Source organism: Anopheles funestus, chromosome 2RL, assembly GCF_943734845.2.
Source record: "Anopheles funestus chromosome 2RL, idAnoFuneDA-416_04, whole genome shotgun sequence".
NCBI classification, from domain to species: domain Eukaryota; kingdom Metazoa; phylum Arthropoda; class Insecta; order Diptera; family Culicidae; genus Anopheles; species Anopheles funestus.
This window is the reverse complement of record NC_064598.1, coordinates 84,594,994-84,613,855: the sequence shown is the minus strand read 5'-3', so window position 1 is coordinate 84,613,855 and position 18,862 is coordinate 84,594,994. Positions and strand designations below refer to the sequence as shown.

General features: G+C 39.5%; 1 protein-coding gene across 1 annotated transcript in view; it reads right to left on the bottom strand.

Moving 5' to 3' along the window:
- Window positions 1-12,792, bottom strand: part of LOC125764536 (out at first protein) — a 59,324-nt gene extending 46,532 nt beyond the window's left edge. Inside the window, exon 1 of the mRNA XM_049428891.1 lies at window positions 11,988-12,792. Coding sequence (XP_049284848.1) covers window positions 11,988-12,119 — 132 coding nt within the window. The 5' untranslated portion in view covers window positions 12,120-12,792. The remainder of the gene's footprint in view (window positions 1-11,987) is intronic.
- Between the last annotated feature and the right edge of the window lie 6,070 nt (window positions 12,793-18,862).

The window sequence follows — 18,862 nt, the reverse complement described above, 5'->3', positions numbered from 1 at the left end:
TCGATATTGGATATATTGGAGAGAGAGAAGAAAAAAAATCAGCAAAACTGTAATAAAAGTCCAATCGGATTGTTAATCAAACCGCTTCGGCACAAACGTCGTGTGTATGTGTGAGTGGGTATAGGCAAAAGGCAACCCACCATCAAACGTCCCCTGTGCCAGATGCCACCCATTTTAATCGGCCAGCCCGATAGGAAGGATTGGAAATTCAAGCCAAAAAACCCGTCTGCACGGTTCTTCCCGGAACCGGAAAACCATCACACCCTGGACCAGGACCATTGGACCAAATCTCGGTTCTCGTTAATTGGTACAGTCACAATCGAATTATTTCACGCTACCCAGTTTTTTTCTTTTCTTTATTTCCCAACTCGGAACAAAACGGGATCGATAGCTGGGTTATACGGAACACGCGCCGTCTAAGGCACACACCATCATGTGGCCCTAATCATCGTCATTGCCGTAGGGTGCTGCATGTACGAACTTTTGCTACCCATTAGTGAGATTATTTCGATCCGCAGCGTTCTATAAAAAGTCGCCCGAAATATGAAACCAACTTGGCAAACTTTCAACTTTTGCACCCATTCCAACCGTAGCCATAACGGCGCAGACGAATTCAACGGTTTCGGGGTCGTTAGCTGACAAACCGTAGCGCGCCGATCGATGCTGAAAGATAAATTTTTAATCCCCAACACCCAAAAAACGGGAGCGTAAAGCGGAACGGTTCACAGAGAGATGGTTCTAAAACTGTAGCAAAACCCCAAAATCCCAAACGTTGGCCCCCGGACAGAATGTTGTTCGATGCGCCACAAAGAACCGAGCCAATTACAGCCAACAAAAGGATGAGATACTAAAAATAATCATGGAAATTATAATGGAAATAGTTATGATACAGTTGAAGCCACTCGGTGTGCTGATCCTTCGGTTCCAGATTGTGCGTTCAGCCGGGAAGGTAAACTTGGACTTTGGAGTAGAACCTTTTACCCCACAGGGGATTTTCCCACAAAATGTGTGTGTGTGTGGCTGTGTGTTTGCATTAACACAAAGATGTACCAACCGAAGCAGAGGCTTGTGATGTTTCTAATGATTTATGATAGCAAACACACACACAACAAAAAAAAGAATCAACTAAAGATGCAAAGGATTCATCGTTTGGTTGGAGAACCTCGAAGCTAACAGGAAGTTGAGGATGTCTGAAATTTACCCTTATATTTATGAAAGCAAAGTATCCGGTTCGGTTTGTCCATTTCATGCGGCCGTACGTATAGTTGTATTATAAAAAAACACAAAAAACACTGCAAAGAACATTGCGGTTTACGGGAGGGCGAAGGAAGGTGAGTAACTCCCGGAGCAAATCACTCTTGAGAACACACTCGAGTACTTCCGGAAAAGCACAATGGTCGGTGCGTTTTCTTGTTGTCGCTCCTTATGCCTTTCCTTAGCCAGTCTTTCCCATGAGCGTGCCCTTCTCCCTTGGTCCTGCCGTAATACTTAATCTCACCCTGCTTGCCTTTCCGCCACAGCAACATCCAAAACCACCAGCCAGGAACACTACTACTACAAGCTATTCATAGTTTGATTTGCCCCGGCTGGCACAACATGGTCGGAAGCTAAATATTTATTCACGCATTTTGTTTGGATCTGTTTTTCGCTTCGTTTCTCGTTCACTTTAGCGTCGGCAGTATTGGAAAAGCGACGCAAGGAAACATAAACATCAGGCGTAGCCTACGCCTTCGTGTACCATACACGTAACCACACACACACACACACACACACACGCAAGCAGGCTCCCCTTTTTCGAATTCATATAGGAACGGTTGAATCTACAGCCATGCATGAGAATCGCAGATAGCAGCATTTATATTCATGCTTTTGGAGAACATGCTCGTAAATTTGGAGCAAACGAAAAACAACACACACAAAAAAACATATTATACAGAAGAGGAAGAAAAAAGTTCTTGTTCAAGAATAAAACAGCATTACCGCCATTGCTTGCTTCCTTCTTTATTTCTATCGAAAATTGGAAACGACGAAAGAAAGGTGAGAACGAGAAAGAAACGCCACTAGACAAAGGCAGCGGTGAACAATTTGGGGGTAAAGCTTTCAAGCTCGGCTCGCCAACGTCGTTGAGAAAAGAAGAGAAAAAAAGGTTCGCCCTCGCAAGGCGCACAGAGGGGATTTTGATGACAAAGCTCAACGGCACACATAAAACGCAATAAACGTCATCTGCGTCCGCCATCAACATACAGATTTTCGGCACACATACAGCAAACAACATTAATTGATAATAAATCATCAGCGTCGGTGAAGGTATAACGCCGGCTGGTATTTCTAATTTAATTTCATTGTTTGAAACAATGGAACAAAAGACTTAAACATTCTACTATAAAATAAATTAAAGAACACTTAGAAGATGAAAGTGAACGATCGTTGACATTAGTAATGTGCATACTGAGTGAGTGAGTGAGTGAGTTAATTCAAATATCTGCGAATAGTTTTCGTTCAGCTCACTTTCAGCAATTTAAATCACGAGTGAGTTAAATGTGTATTGAGTGAGTAAGCTTTGAAGCTCACTTTACATCTTTTACTTCAGCTTCCCTCAGTTGTAGAACTCACGAGTGAGTTAATAAAGGGTGAGTGAGTTAATAAAGGGTGAGTGAGTTAAACATGGATTCAACTCTTTGAGGCGACTAGCAATTCTCACTCTCTTTGAAGGACATCTTTAGTAAGTTTTAGAACTCATTATTGAGTGAGTTAGAACTCTTTGAGGTGATTAATAATTCACTAATTCAGAATTAAATCTTTCAAGAGTTATAAAACCCATGAGTGAGTTGAAGAGGAGTTAATGAGTAAGATCAAAACTAACTACTCCATCACTTTAATTTACATCCTACAACTGAGTTATAGAATTCATGAGTTAGATAAATAAGAGTGATGGATTAAAATATGGATTTACTCCTCTCAACGAATTGCAATTCTCTTGCGTGTTATAGCACTTAAATAAATTAGTTAAAAAGTTGATTTTTTTCATTTTACTTGTACTTAAACTGCAAATGTATTATAGAAAAAAAAATTTCACTAAAAAATTACAATGTTGAGTACAATTGAATCTCAAGTCAACTAGTTAATTATGTAATGAAGAATAAAAAGTTGCATGATTTTTTTTATTTAACCACAATAATTTCTAACATAAACCATGCTAAAGCACCAACAGTCTAATACACTTTGTAATGGTGCTACTTTTTTGTAAACACAAACTCGTTTATATGCCACTCAAATCATGAAACAGCTTCAAACAGCATGTTTCGGTGCAATTTGGAAAATAAAAGAAACAATTTATAGCAACGTTATCGCCTTTTGCCCATACTCATCGACCTTGTACTATCCGTCGTTACGCTTCACCGCCGACCGCACAAATTGATACACAACGATAGTGAAAAGTCACGGGAAAAAAGCCCATTTTTTCGTTTATGGAAATTTTGCCACAGATAAAACCGTTAAGCCGCCACGCATTTGGCCACATACACATACATTGCCCCCGGTTGAAACGATCATCATCAACGCGTCTCTCCGGTCTCGTTCGGTTTTATTCGTCAGCAGACCAGCACCACACACAGGCGGCACATTACTGTAGCCTAAATTCGGCCGAAAATTTCTATTTTATTTTATTTTCAACTCCAACCAGCACCCATGAATTCATGCGTTCTAATCGGGCGAGAGCCATTTTCATGAGATGACAGGGGCATGACCCGTCCCCTGCTGTGCCGTACGGTGACACGCCCTAATGGAGGAAAAGTGCCACCATAATCACTATTAAATGTAAAATAAAAAAAAGGGACCAAAGCTACGCACCATCTGCCCCCTTCTTTTCCGGGATGTACTCCCGCACAACTTCCGGATTTTTCCCAATGCCCGCGCGACCAAATCGTAAACATGCAAAGCATCAGAAACGACGACAACCCGGCACGATAAGCGAGTCCCCTTCGTCAACGGTATACGGTTTTGTTCCAGTTTTTCGTCAGCTATGAAAATTTTCGGCAGCAGCAGACGCGGCTTGTCCCAAGGAATGGTAGGAATATTTTTTCCACAAACACACACATCATGAAGAAGAAAGAAACTAAAGTTACAGGAAAAGTTTTCCATGAAAGAAAGTGAAAAAGGATATAAAAAAAATCAGCCATGTAGCACATATGAATGGTGAGAAGGAAAATTCACTGCAGCGTGTGCCTTCAACGGGAAGCAACAGAATCCCACGACCAGTGGCAGTAAAAAGCCAGCGAGCCAAGCGAGAACGATAAATTCGCGCTTTCATGCACTAAATCATAGAAAGGTTCGCAGACACTGGCTGGCAGAAGAATTTTTCTGGAGAGAGGCCAAAAAAACATTTTATTACTTTTTTAAGAAACATTGAAGAAGTGTTGCAATACCTCAAGCTATCTACCAAATGTAAATACATTTTGTTTTATTTATTTTTTTTTACTTTTTTTAAATAAAAATGTTATGCCAGGCCGTCTTACCTGAATAAAAAAAATATATACATTTTTATATATTTTTTTAAGTCTGACATGAATGTTTTACATAAAGGCATTTAATTATTATCGTAAATTAAAAAAATGTACGCCGTTAAACATCGCTAACGCCTGTGCCAACATAAAAGCATTCTAAAACCGTTTATGTTTATGCAAGCCAAAAACCTTGTCGCACGGGTCGATAACAATTTCGTGTCGCACTGTATCCGCATACAGCAGGCGCTGAATACACTTACTTGCGGGCCAGGAAAACATAGGCTTTACGTGGATACGCACGCCATAGCAAACCGAGACACGCACGGTTTCTTGTAAGCTTCGGGGGCTAACTACCACGATGCGTCAAGCGTACGCACTGTTCCAAGCGCAGACAAACGTGAGCTTCATGTACCGCACCACCACCCTGTGTACTCAAACAAAAACCATGTAGCATTAAGCAAAAAAAAAGCGAATGAAAAAAAAACTTAAACATGGCCATGCGGCATGGTTCTGGCCCAGATGGAAATTCGTGATATCTCGTTGACAAGCTGACGTGTTAAGTTGAGCAAGGACACCCGTTGCGAAGAAAGGTTCCCTCCACACAGGAAGGAAGTGAGAGTAGAGCATTTTCTCCATCCCCCCCGAGCACGAGTCTGTCGTTGCCGGAAGAGGCGAACGATATGAATTTTCTAAACGCATGAAACGTCGACGTCGGCTCAAACTGAAAATATGATACCCACAAATCGTACACGGTGGATGGGTTGATTCCAGCTCTTTTTTTTTTTTGCTTCATCTTTTTGGACCCGTCTATTCCGACTCTTTGCATTGTTCCCTTTGTTTGAATATACTCTACTCTACAGCCACAGCCGCTCTAAAGTTCGGTTTTTTTTTTCTATTCCTTTTGCCACTCTACAATTCCCCAGACCTGATTGATGCGATTGACTTCTTTCGACTTTCGACGAAGCAGAATCGGTGAGGGAACGCTGATGGGAACTGGAACACAATGTGCGGTATGATTTGTTTTCCAATAACCGATTGAATTGCATAAAATATTCGTTTCGCTTCCCCATCCATCAATACTCCCGACGGATAAGCAAACGTGGAGCGAAACAAAAAACTTCAAATTGACAACAAGAAATAACACAAGAGTACGGTTGATCGATACACTCTGCCAATGTTTTCGCTTACAATTGATAAGTGTAAGAAATAAATCACAACAGAGACGAACACAGTCAACAACAAAAACCCCTTGAAAAGTGTGATAAATCTAATTGAATTATGTTACATACATGTTCAAAATGTCTCTCAAGGATATTTTTACAGTGAGTGACCTTTTTTCTATTGTAAATGTAAAATTACAACAGTTTCTGGATTGTTTTCAAGTAGAAGCGAAGTATTTGGAGGTAGATGGGAACTCTTTTTACTCAACTCACACACACACTTACAAAGGCCTTTCTCTCATAATGAATTTATCATTCGTTAAAGCTTTCAAGGGAAACAAACTTCATTTTTAAAAAATTTTTAAAAAATAGAAATGATTCCGTATTTACCTCCAGGAATTCTACTTCAACTTGAAAAGATTCAAGAAATGATTAGAACTTTACCACTCGAATTTGAAATAACTGTCAATTTTCCTGCTCCTATCAATATTTATTATAAAATGCCATGATTTGCAATATTAAAATGCTGAACTACTGCACGAATTATTGATAATAATTTGTAGTCACTATTTTGGAAAACATTTGTTCAAAAATCCGGTAAAAAAAATATTTTACATCTCAACTTTTCAATCCATCCATATGTAAACAATCCGTTCATTTGACATTCCATATCAATGGCACGCGATTCTATAACAATTTTGGGTGATTCGCTATTGTATTGGGTGTTTCCATATCGATGGTCGCGTATTTCATACTAGCTTGAGCGATTCCTTAACGTGGGCTTTCCGCATCCTATCGTTTGTATTTCTCTGTAAGACCCTATTAAATGCTTCTTACTAGAAATACCTAAAGCAAAACATGTTTTTTGTAATCTATCTGTATCGTAGGCACAGTAACACATAAACAAAACACTTACTGTTTACTAGCTCTCCTGAACACTCTGGCCCTTCCCTCTGGCTCTCTTACCGCAGAATGCTTTTAATGAAAATGCCAAACTTTAATCTCATCTTTACCATCTGCGCCCCTCCGTTACCCGGGCTGTGCCTATTCACACACGCAAGAACAACCATTTTTTCCCCCATTTTCCAATATGCGCAGCACCACGCATGCACGTACGAACGGCAAACATCGATTACCGACCGGTGGCGTATAGTAGAAAAATCTAAAACACCTCATACCGTCACGACTTGCGACCCGTCAATCTTGTTTGCCCCATTATCGAGAGGCGTGTACGAAATGCGTTGGTTGGTTTGAGCATCCACCGTAACGCCCAGGGATGGAGCCGAATTTGTACACACGCAGGTATTTTGGGACGATGGGTGGCCGTTGGAAACGGGGAAAACTCCTATTTTCCGACCCCCGGCGAAAGGGAAGTCCCCCGGTGCGTTGGGAAATGTCCTGATTAAATTTCGTGACCGCATTCTCAATATAAATTTGCACCGAACCCCAAAAAATGAATTGGCCTCTCGTAAACCTACGCACGGTGGGCCATTTTGTCGATGTAGCTAAAACAAGACATTGTATATTTGTTTTGATAACCAAAAAAAAAACGAAAATAGAAGCCTTTTCAATTTTTTAACAGATATTTCTAACTTCCAAATTTTTTTGTAAATTCTTCTTAAGTATGTTATTGTTAAATTTGAAGAATAAAAAATATATATTACAATATAAATTTAACATGTTAATCAAAACACTACTCAAAGAATAACAATATAATAAGCTATCTTGAACCACAATCAGTGTGTTAAAATTCATCAAGAAAATTATAAAAATAATGATGATGTAACATAATCGTAATAGCCTATAGTGACCTGTTTGGATTTTCCAAATAGAAGGTTTTAGTGTTGTACAACCATTTCATAGGTTCCGAGATCGCCTAAAGGTTTGGCTCCCAGTGCTGTCTTTCCTACGCTCCTCCAGGTACCGAATGGTAGCTACCTTCATTTGTTCGTTACAAGCCTGTTACTGGATATCTGCTAGTATTAAAAAAGAAAGCAAAACGCTTTGGCGCCTTCGCCCCAAAATATCAGACGAGCAATCACGCATCGTCACGTTCGCCCCCCGTTCGGCCAAAGAACCTGCTTATCCAAAGGCATCAAAAGCCCGACGCCACTATCGTGCGCTTGCATCGGAGAACGGCCACTGTTTGGATTGGGAGCAAAATCGGACGAACTGGTTGACTTATCCTGGCACGTACAAAGGCTTCCGAGCGAATACACACACAAATATATACCCATCCAACCCCAACAAGACAAGACCGCTGAACGATGGCGAATGTCTCAACCACGCAACAAATCACTCTGTGCCTCAACTGTATGTGCATTGGTGGCGATTCTACCCCTAACTTGTCCCATCCTTCCGTATCGACCCGAATGGTACTAATCTGCAGGAAGCACCATAATTTTGTGGCCTCACCCAATCAGTTCCTGGCGCGGCCTCAAGGGTAGACGGGCGTCGTAGGCGTTCGTCGAATGTCCGTTATTTAGCATTACGCATTACTCTGTAAGCCCCAACCCGCAAAAACGTGTATTCCTAAATGTTCCAACAAACAACGACCTTCCGGTACGTTGGTTAGGATAAAGTTACTACACACCTGGTTTTCAAAACTACAACGCCATGGGAAACTTCTCGACGAACGAAAAGAATCAGACACAGCACGAACTGGGCGGGAAAGCAGCTGGGCCATATTTTTGTGCCCCGAGTCAACAGCACCACGGTTGGGATGCGGTTCCATTTCGTATCTCGGCACCATGGGATGAAATGTAGTGTGTGATGGGTCGAGATTACTCACGAGAGTTCCGTCACGTCAACATTAGTGCTGAGCGGTAAGCTTTGCCTAGGAGAATTTGTTTTCGACTTTGACAAGCTCGACGACACAAGGGACAGATTAATGTGTTGGGATAAAGTTGTAAAGATCTATTCCAGCAAATGGTAAGCTTACTTTTGCGTAGTTTCTAGATCTGTTATGTAGACAGTATCATGTATTCTTCAAGATGTATGTAGTGTAACACATTTTCTGATCTTTAAATTAAACAGTTTTACATTAATTTTAACTTTTATTAGCTAAATAAATATTATAATTTTTTATAATATACTGTAAATATATTTAGAATATTCTATTTAAAAAATGGAATTATGATGTTTATACTGAATAGTAGACAAATGTAATAAATATTGACAGCTTTTGAGATCAAATGACAAAAATGAAGGCATTTCTGGATTCTTTACAAGCTGAACTGGATTTTTGTCCGACAGATGCGAGATCGAAGCTCAACAAAAAGACCGAAAGCTGTCCTAAAATGTGTGAATGGAGAAAGTTTGGAGCAGAATCAATTTCAGCCTCCAAAATTTCCAGAAATTAGGAAGGATTCTAGATCTACCTGCACAAATTCGAGTTCAACTTGAAAAGTATCCAGCACTAGTTTCAATTTTGCCTTTTGACCTCAAAAAAAGACTGAATTAAGTGCTTCATCAGCCTTCGATCTACGGACCGTTCCATATGATATTCATTCCCCAAGCCCTGGTGTATTAAAATGACTTCCAACGCACGAAACTATGGAACCGTACAGATTCAAAACCCTCTTTTCCATGCTACCATAGTTTTCTACTCTATTTACACTTCTTCCACGAATTCCAAACAATGAACGATGATTGAATATAGCTGAAATCGATGCTTTCAAAATTTGGTTATGTTTTGCAAACATCACCACGTATGATAACACTTCTTCACATTGCCCATTCTTGCCGCCCCATGGAAGTGTTTACCATTTGATGAATTGGTGGCCACTCAATTGCTGACTTCGTCGAAAAACTAATTTATTTTCGATCCTACCATAAAAGCTTTCCCTCGATGCACCATTCATTCAACACGCGCTCTAGGGTAATGTTTGTTCGGAAAACATTTTTGTTAGTACAAAAGCTACTAACACTCGTGTGTAGTATGTCAGTACAAACACGCCAGCATAAACACGTGTGTAAAGAGTCATGTGCAACATCACACTCACGACGGCCGCATCTCCACATACGGCCGATGTACTGAATGGAATGGAATGCAGAGAAAACAACGACTGTGAGGCCACGGCCGACTTGCTTTTTTGGCCGCGTGTAGTGAATCTTCTTGTCAAAAGCTACTCACCGATCCATACATATTACGCCCCACATTAAGTCAACGTGTGCTGCCGGATCGAGTAAGCCCTTTTTGGGGTGAAATGCCGCAAGCCTTCCGCCTGCAACGATGTTATTATGCAGATTAATGTTATCGATATTTAATTATGCTACTTTACGATGGCCATACTTCGCTTTGCAGCAACGGTTGCGAAATGAACGGTGCTAGACAGTAAGCACTTTTCTGGCAAAAAGAGGATGTTTTATTATGGACAGCACTAAACCGATCCGAAATTGCTTCCGGTACCGGCCGATGCAGCGGCCCATAAATCCTTAAAGCACTGGACGAAAGGGCGCTAAAAACACATGATAATGCATTGTGATGTGAGGTAGCGTCGACTTTGGCATGCGATTATGTTGTTTTTCGATCGTTTGTAGCCCGCCGAAGGTTTAAACATCCGGATGGTCAGAGATCAACAAAAGAGATTCAAACATTATTTATAAATGGATTTTATATTTTAATCACGCTATTGTGTAACATAAAGTTATTATAGTTAAAAGAAATTTTCATGCTTTTTTAATTTTAGATTCAATTTTAAAATTTCCAAAAGAAATATGTTTTATAACACTTTATACATGAAAAAAAATACAAACTCAATAAATGGTCACGTAATGTCGTGTTACAGTGTTCGGTCTAAAACACCAAAGCTCGTGAATCGATTCTTATCATGATAGGCCCACCAAAGCCATGAAAAGTCGTTAAAATAATTTTCATGAAATCCATAAATTATTATTTTTTTTCTTCCATCAACCTTTCCTTCTTAAGCTTAACAACATAAAGCATAAGTACGCTATACCCAAAAGTAGTATAACCGACCTACAGAAAAAGGCATTTTAGGTTCTCCAAAAATGTAGCAATACGAAAAAAAGGGGAACTTATTCTAAAAATGTTGTACCCTGGCCCCAAAATGGTCGAAATAATTCCCATCTTAGCAGCAGCACACACACACACACACTTTGCACGGTTGGAGGGTTCACTAACCATTAATTCTTTATCGTCGGCCAAAAACGTGCCATCCCGTACGTGGAATTTTTCAAACCACGAATGCATAATCGATAAGCCCGGAAAGAGGCCCGCTTGATCACGGAACAGCGTTTGTCCATATATGTGGATAACACCATATAAAAGATTGCCGCAGGAATAAAATAGCTGAGCCGGCACCGGGAATGGAATAAGATGGAGCAACGCAGACACAAGGAATTGTTGTCAAAAACAAAAATACTCCAACAATCCGTGTGGTATGCCAACGTGCCAACACCGAAAACCCCGAAAGGGAAACGGATGTGTATGGGGATGGACCACATTTGGACAAATATTTGGCTTAGCGCAAACACGATTTGCCCGGTTGCCCGATGTTGTTGCTCCGGCACAGGCAGCACCAACAGACCTTGGAGATATTTTGGTTCAATTAACAATTTACTCTTCTCGCTCTCTCTCTCCATTTTCCCTTCCTACTCCATAACATTTGGATGGCGGAGAAATAAGAATTTTCTTCAAGGCGCAATGTTGCATAGCACGCGGAAGTTTTCCTGCAAGATACAAGGGTGGTACATGATGGAGTGGTTGTCCAAATAAGATACGAAAATAATCAGTTCCGAGAACGGCGCAAAACCATCCTGGGGTGTACGCAAGCAAGAAGGGGCCAATGACACGGGAAGCTTTCCGTCGTTGGAGTGTGGGGAAAACCCGGCAGGGGGTTTCCATATTTTCCAACCCACACTTTTACCACCCATCGTTAAACATACACCGAAAAGCTAGAAGAAAAAAAACATTGCATGGCAGTTAAGAACGCACGGAAGAAACGGAGCCGACCAACAAAGAGGTAAATAATGCACCAACACTAAAACACCTGTCACATTGCTCAGTTTCGCGAGCGCGCGCTTGTGTGCGTGACATCGTGCAATGTTGTGTCTATCGCAATCGCGCGCACACAAGCTCACGCACACATCCAAACACAGATGATGTCGTCGGCGAGAAATGTCAAAAATTTCCAATCTGTTTTGTTTTGCAGGGGAACGATTGAATTTGCTGAACAGTTTGCTGCACACCGGACTATTCTGTTTGCTTTTTTTGGTAGCGTTTTTTTAGTGTAAATATCTGTTACATGACTCAGTTACACCTTTCTTGGGACAGTGATTTATATTCTTTTACAACACTAACCTGATTTTGTACGTTGATTATTAGCTGTGTTGCGACATGATTTATGACGAGCAGGAAACAAAATAAACTTCCCACCACCGTCCTGCTCAATCCGATGCGGCACGGCGATTTACTATCACCAAAGCTGCCCATTTTGATCGAAAAAATTGAAACCTATTTGTTGTTGGATACTACTTTCGCCCAGACGCGAAAAGGCTTGACGAACATTTGGAACACTTTTTTGCCAGTGTGAAACTTGATAATGCAAACATCTGACGTGGAATCACTTTCAGCACACACCATTCGCGAATGCTTATCAGCTTGCAAAAACACTTAACGCAAAATACATAATTTCATGAAAACACAAACATGTGTAAGCGCTCACACACTTTCCGTCACAACGACGACACGATTGCTTCACAACGATTCTTGTTGACCTCGTAATCACCACCACAACCACCACCACACACACTTGTTGTTTGTGGGCTCGAATTTTTCCTTTAAAACTAACTAATTTAACAACTCAAGATTAAATACACACTTTGCATTAAACACGCCACCGGGAAAATGCATCACCCAAACATTTCACGTTGCATGCGAATCGCGGATACACTCGCGGCACGTGCAAAATTGTGAACTTTCACATTCTGCTTCGACGATTGGGGTGTGCAAAACGCTTAGAAAAGTGTTTTGCTTACCGTACGACCGATTTTACGTATCTGAGTTTACGGGAATTCACGGATTTTTTAAAGAATTGTTTCCACTCGCTGCGGGACAACCGCTACCAGTGAATGATAAAATGGAACTAATCTGACATTGGTAGCGATGTGCGGTTGCAACCGAGAACGATAGTTCCGACACACGGATCGGATCGGCTTCGAACTCGCTCTTCGAAAGCATTACGCACACTGAGTCAAATCAACTCTCTCTCGATGTCATAATTTACACTAGATATGTAATTTAGTACACTTAACAGCCGTTAATTTCTAGTGTATAATTAGTGCACGAGTGCTTTGAAAATTTAAATAAAAAAAATGAAAATAAATAATAATGAGTCGGGCTTGCAAAGCTTGTTTATTGGCTGATGGTTCGAACAGAAGAGAGCGACCGCTTCGATGCGACGCTCTTACATGCATCGATGCGTCGCTCTTACATGACACGCATTGTCATGTACTACGCAGCGCGTTTATATTGTGTGGTGGTGTTCTTGATGTTGAGACATAACTCCTCCGGGGGTAAGTGTGAAGACGTCCTCGTCTGATGTGGTGCGGCTATGCAAATACCTTATGATTACATTCATTTTAGTTCATTGTTTTTTTGTTTTTTTTTTTTGTTTTTTTTTTCAAATTACGTTATAATAGTTATGCTTAATACTAGCCCTGCATAATCCCTAACATTTTAAACTTCGCAAACAACAAATAGTATTATAAATTTCAGTGATGGCACAATGCGTTTTTTTCTATCTGCGAGTTAGATTCCGAACATGAAGCGTATTTCAATGCCATACCTAATGATCCTAAATATTTTTTCAATTGTACTGATCGCAATGTTGTTTCGTGATCCGTTATTATTCCGTTGGGTACATCATATTGTGCAAAATATTGCGATAGCTTTCTTTGTACCTGAATAATGTTCTTATTTTTCATGTGTACCATTGGCAAATGTTTCGTAAATGCATCGATTAAGGACAAGAAGCTTGTATGGTTTATGATGTAAATATCGAGGGGATATTTTGATGTTAAATGGTTTGCGTTCATATTTATGAACATTGCAGATTACACAGCTGTTAATGAAATGCTTTATCTGTCTTTGCATATTTGGAAAGAAGTAAGTACGTTTAGGTTTACATTCAACCTCTAAAGTTCCACGATATGCTCTTTCATGTTCCCTGGATGTGGTAAGATTTTGTTTTTTCGTATCTGCGACTATTGTTTTTGCCATGACAAAATTACTTTTGGTTGAAAAATTATCCTCCAATCCTTGCTTTCTTATAATTGTTCTATGGAAATTTTGGAATGGTTTTGCTTTTACAATAGTTGGGTCTGTGTTTGCAATTTTGTAATTCAACTGATTTCGATAGTAAATTTTTGGCCTGCCTGAAATATGGACGAAATAATCGTTTGAATCGTCAACAAAATGCACTGTTTCGCAGAAATCACTTGTTTCATGATTTGAAGCTGTCAAGGAGACCCTGTTTCTACTAGGAACGTTTTCAGCTACTGTTTCCTTTGCATTGACTTCTTGAGGTATTTCACTCATAGCATCGGCTAAAATGTTAATTTTTCCTTGCCTCGCATTTTTTACGTTAGTATTAGGCATTATATTTTCTGTCTGTTTATGATACGTTCGACTATTAATTGCTTCGCTTTGTTTATTCGGCGAAAGCTGAGCTTTATAAGTGACAAGCTCTTGGCGATCTCCAAAAGCTTCTATAAGCACGTTCTTTACATCAACGAAAAGTAACGGATTACCTGCAAGACATAGCACATCTTTAGCACTTCCGGTAATTTTGTTCAAAATTGATTGAACGTAAATTTTGTACACCTGGCTACTAACGACATTTTCAAAAATCTTCAATCTATCTTCGACTATCTTTATCCACGATTGCAATTGTTTGCGACTGCCATTATAGGCAGGTATTGATTTAATCAGCACAGGGATATGAAAAATATCATCATTTGCATGAGATGATTGAATAGGCATTCTAAACGTTTGGTGGGAACACGTGCTTACAGGGTTCGATAACCTTTGTAGCATAACCTCATACGACTCCTGTCTAGCAGACACTAGTTCGTTTACTCTGCTAATCTGCGATATCAATTGAGATAATACATCATTTGCCGTTTGTGTCTGCGCTTTTGATTCAAGGGACATTGCTCCTAGATCGATATTAAGATTCGCTATGGGAATTTGCGCTAAATCACCTGAGTCAATAGAGTTTACAGTTCCACTGTACTCTTCCTCACTTACGGGATCACGCTTAACAAATAAAATTTCAGAAAAGTTACTCATGAAATTTCAAAGCGAAAACAAAACGCGGACTAGCAAGTAGCACTGTATTGTAGATTTTGCGTCTATCTGGTAGTGCGCACAAATCTGGTTCGAGAAAAAAAAATCGCTCAAACGCTCTCTGTTCTGCAATCAGCCTGCAAAAATGTGTTCGTTTGGAATAACAAAAAAAAATTTTTTTGTACAGATTTTGCGTCTATCTAGTAGTGCGCAAAGATCTATTACCAACGCGAAACACCTTAACTTTCGTCCTTAGGTCAATGACCACACACAAAAGATTCTGTAGAAAGCACGTGGTTACAGGGCGGCGGCACCACAAGTCACCCGAGCTTTGAAGATCGCTCGGAGATGAAATCACGCACTATTTAAAACACACGCGGATTCCGGGTACACTTACACAAAGATTCACTGTTTCACTGAATTTAATGTGAATTAAACTGAAATCTTTTTTTGCACTGTTTTTACCTGTTTTCCACTAGCTAAATCCTACCGGCTGCGCCAATAATGAGTCGGGCTTGCAAAGCTTGTTTATTGGCTGATGGTTCGAACAGAAGAGAGCGACCGCTTCGATGCGACGCTCTTACATGCATCGATGCGTCGCTCTTACATGACACGCATTGTCATGTACTACGCAGCGCGTTTATATTGTGTGGTGGTGTTCTTGATGTTGAGACATAACTAAATATCTTTTTTATCGCTAGCTAATACAGAAACATCCTGTAATTTCCTCATTTAATCATGGAGAGGATGCCTTGCTTGGCTCTTAATTCTCAACAGACGAATAGTCAGAACTACGTATGGAAAACATGTTTCGGTCAATTTTGCCTGTCATTGTCATTTTGCCTGTGATCAGACGTGCTATTGAGACGTACAATTAATCAAGCTTTGAATTCTTATTTTCAATTATAAGACCATGTAAGAAAGTATCAAAATATTCACAAATTCAGAAGATTTCATTAACATATTAATCATTTAAATTAATAATTTTTTTTAGGTTTTGTGTCTCTTTTTAAACAAATTACAGTATAGAAATTTATACTAAATAGGTAACTTACAAAGCGATTTTTATAATCTTTTATTATAAGTAATAAAATAAATATTCCAATTGAAAAAAGGCACTCATTTTCTTTATAGCATACATTCTCAAAGCTAAACAAAACATTTCTAATGTAGCTCATGTTTAGCACAAAACGGCAACAAAATAAACTTCATTTGTAACATGGTCACACAAAAATACACTGCGTAAATCACACTGACCTAATCCCTAATGTTACATCGTTGCAACGAACTCGGACTCTCGCTCCTGGAGGGATTTCATGGATAATCCCGTCGAAAGGACGCGTTCAGCTGTTGGGTGATAATTTATCATTCTACTGCAGGTGGCTTTTTGTGTTCTTTTTTTTTTGTCTATGTTGGAATATGCGAACGGGACGATGTTACCGAACGAGCATAAATTCTAGCATCAAACCATGGTTTTGGCGGACTGTCCCTGAAACCGATTCCCGGAATAGCCGGAATGTGTAAAAGTATTATCTCTTTATCGACTTTATTCATCTTGCATACGATATTCGCCCACCCCCTGGTGCGGATCAACAAACCAGGCGGGAGACTGTTGGAACTCGACACTAGAAGCTTTTCACACTTGGACATTCAGAAAAGACGACACCTTCCACACAACTCCCAATAAAGTTCACACTTGAAACCATCTCCAGGGGTTTTGGTGCATCTTCCCGATCTCCTGGGGGTTCTTCCAAGATAAGCTGAACTTAAAGCTCCCCGTTTGAGATGTTTTTTTTAAACAAACAATATAAGTTGCTTTATTTTAAAGAGAAAATGTATAAGAATTTAGCTTGGAATCTAGTTTGGAACACACTGAAAATAGTGAAAAAATTCTGCCACTGACCGGTGCCATTGTTTGGACAGTCTGTCCTCGTCATGACAGCATTAGCAAACGTGTTGACTTGTTTTGTTGATTTGTCTCTCGAAATCTTCCACGTTTGCAGATCACCGATACCGAATGTCGAATCGTGCATGTACTATTTTATTTTTCCACTTCCCTCTCAATGGTATGATGGGTTTTTTTTCCTTTCCCCTAGTTTTGTGTGTTAAACAAAAACCACACTTATGTTGCCACACTTCAGTCTTAACATGCCGTTCTGGTTCATGCCATTGCACACACACACACACTGTTTGCTCATTCGGTTACCATACCAAACGGTAGTATCGGATGGAAAGTATCACCATCCAGCACCGGTACGGGAGCACATGAAACATCGTTCCATCTTTACGTTCTTGCACAAGACGAATGGTTCCGGTATGGCATAACATCACAACATGGTTCAGTTGTGCATTGACCTCCTTTTATTTTTTTTCTCTCCTCCTCCCCAGCATCATTCCATCTTGCATTGCCGTACATGACTTGCAACGAGACTAGTATTTAATTCCGGTTTGCATTAACATTTGAAATGCATTTGCGCTTTAGATTGTGTGGCATCAGTCCAAAAGAAGCAATTTATGTTTACCGTTTTTTTTCTTTATGCTGGTGTCCGGACACGGTAAATGATTGTTTTTCTTGCTTTTTGTACGTGTTAAAGAAAGTGTGTTTAAACAACATGAAAGAGATTAGGGACGAACAACCAATGAATAGCATAAGTAGAGCATGGATGGTTCTTGGTCTGAAACATTATGTTTATTTAGTTCATCAAAAGAAAAGCTTAACCGTAACCGTATTTAGTAAGCAGCACACTAGTAAGTAGAAGAAAAATGGGAAATTAGAATGTATTTTAACTCAATGTAAATATCTGTAAATTTATAAATGATAAGTTTATTAAATTTATTTCTGTTTGGTTGAGGTTAATGTCATGAGTTAGATATAAAATTTTACATAACAAATATAGCAAGTGAAGAATCTATAGTCAAATGAAGTTATTGTGTTAACTATATGCTTCTAGCGAGCAATGTGGCATTATCCATATCATAAAATATCCACATAAAAAATAATCCAAAGTCTTTCCAAGCCAACATTAAAAAAAATCTTTTTTTGTGTAAAACATTTGAATGTTCATAAACGTAAGGCTTTCTACTAAGTAGTGAATTAAAATTTTCGTCATCACTTCATCTTAATTTGAACCTCGCACGACTTCCAAAAATGAGGATTTTGTCTAGGTTGTCTGGTGTCATTGTAATGACATGACCAACCCAGCGTTAGGACAACTGTAACGCTTCGTACAGAATTAATTGGTCTAAAATTTGTCTAAAATTATAATAAAGTAGTAAAAATATATATTATTATAGGAAACGATTGAACAATTAGTATTTCATTGAATTTAGCTATAATTAAAATCAGTTAATAAAATCAAAGTGGCTTACAAATGAAAGCTGAAAATTATTGCGTATTAAATGATCCCCGTAAGCACAAATTGATTTGTAGAAGACAGATTTAAAATATCTAACAAATGAGCCGAAAAATCCTTTTCCAGACAGATTATTAACTCCTAATTCCCTCTCCTTATCGGCTTATTAATCCTTCAACACTTTAAATCACGTTTTATGATGTAACGTGGCGAAATGATTTCATCGGAGCGAAGCCCTCGAAGCGAGGGAAAGAAACCCGAAGCAAAATTAATCTCCCTACTCCAGCTGCCCATCTGGCATTGACCGAATACCGATCGTAAATAAACATTGTTTTTTGATTGAAAAAGTTAAATCTCATGCCACGATAAGTGGCAGCAAGTAGCAATGGGAACGTTATATTTAAATGATGCGAAAATAACTACTCACAAAAAAAATGTTCGCCAGCCAAACAAAAACGCGCGCGCGTCGTGATTCTGATGATCGGTCGTGGAGCTTATCAATGTGCTAGTCGTGATGCTCTTCATCCGCTTGCC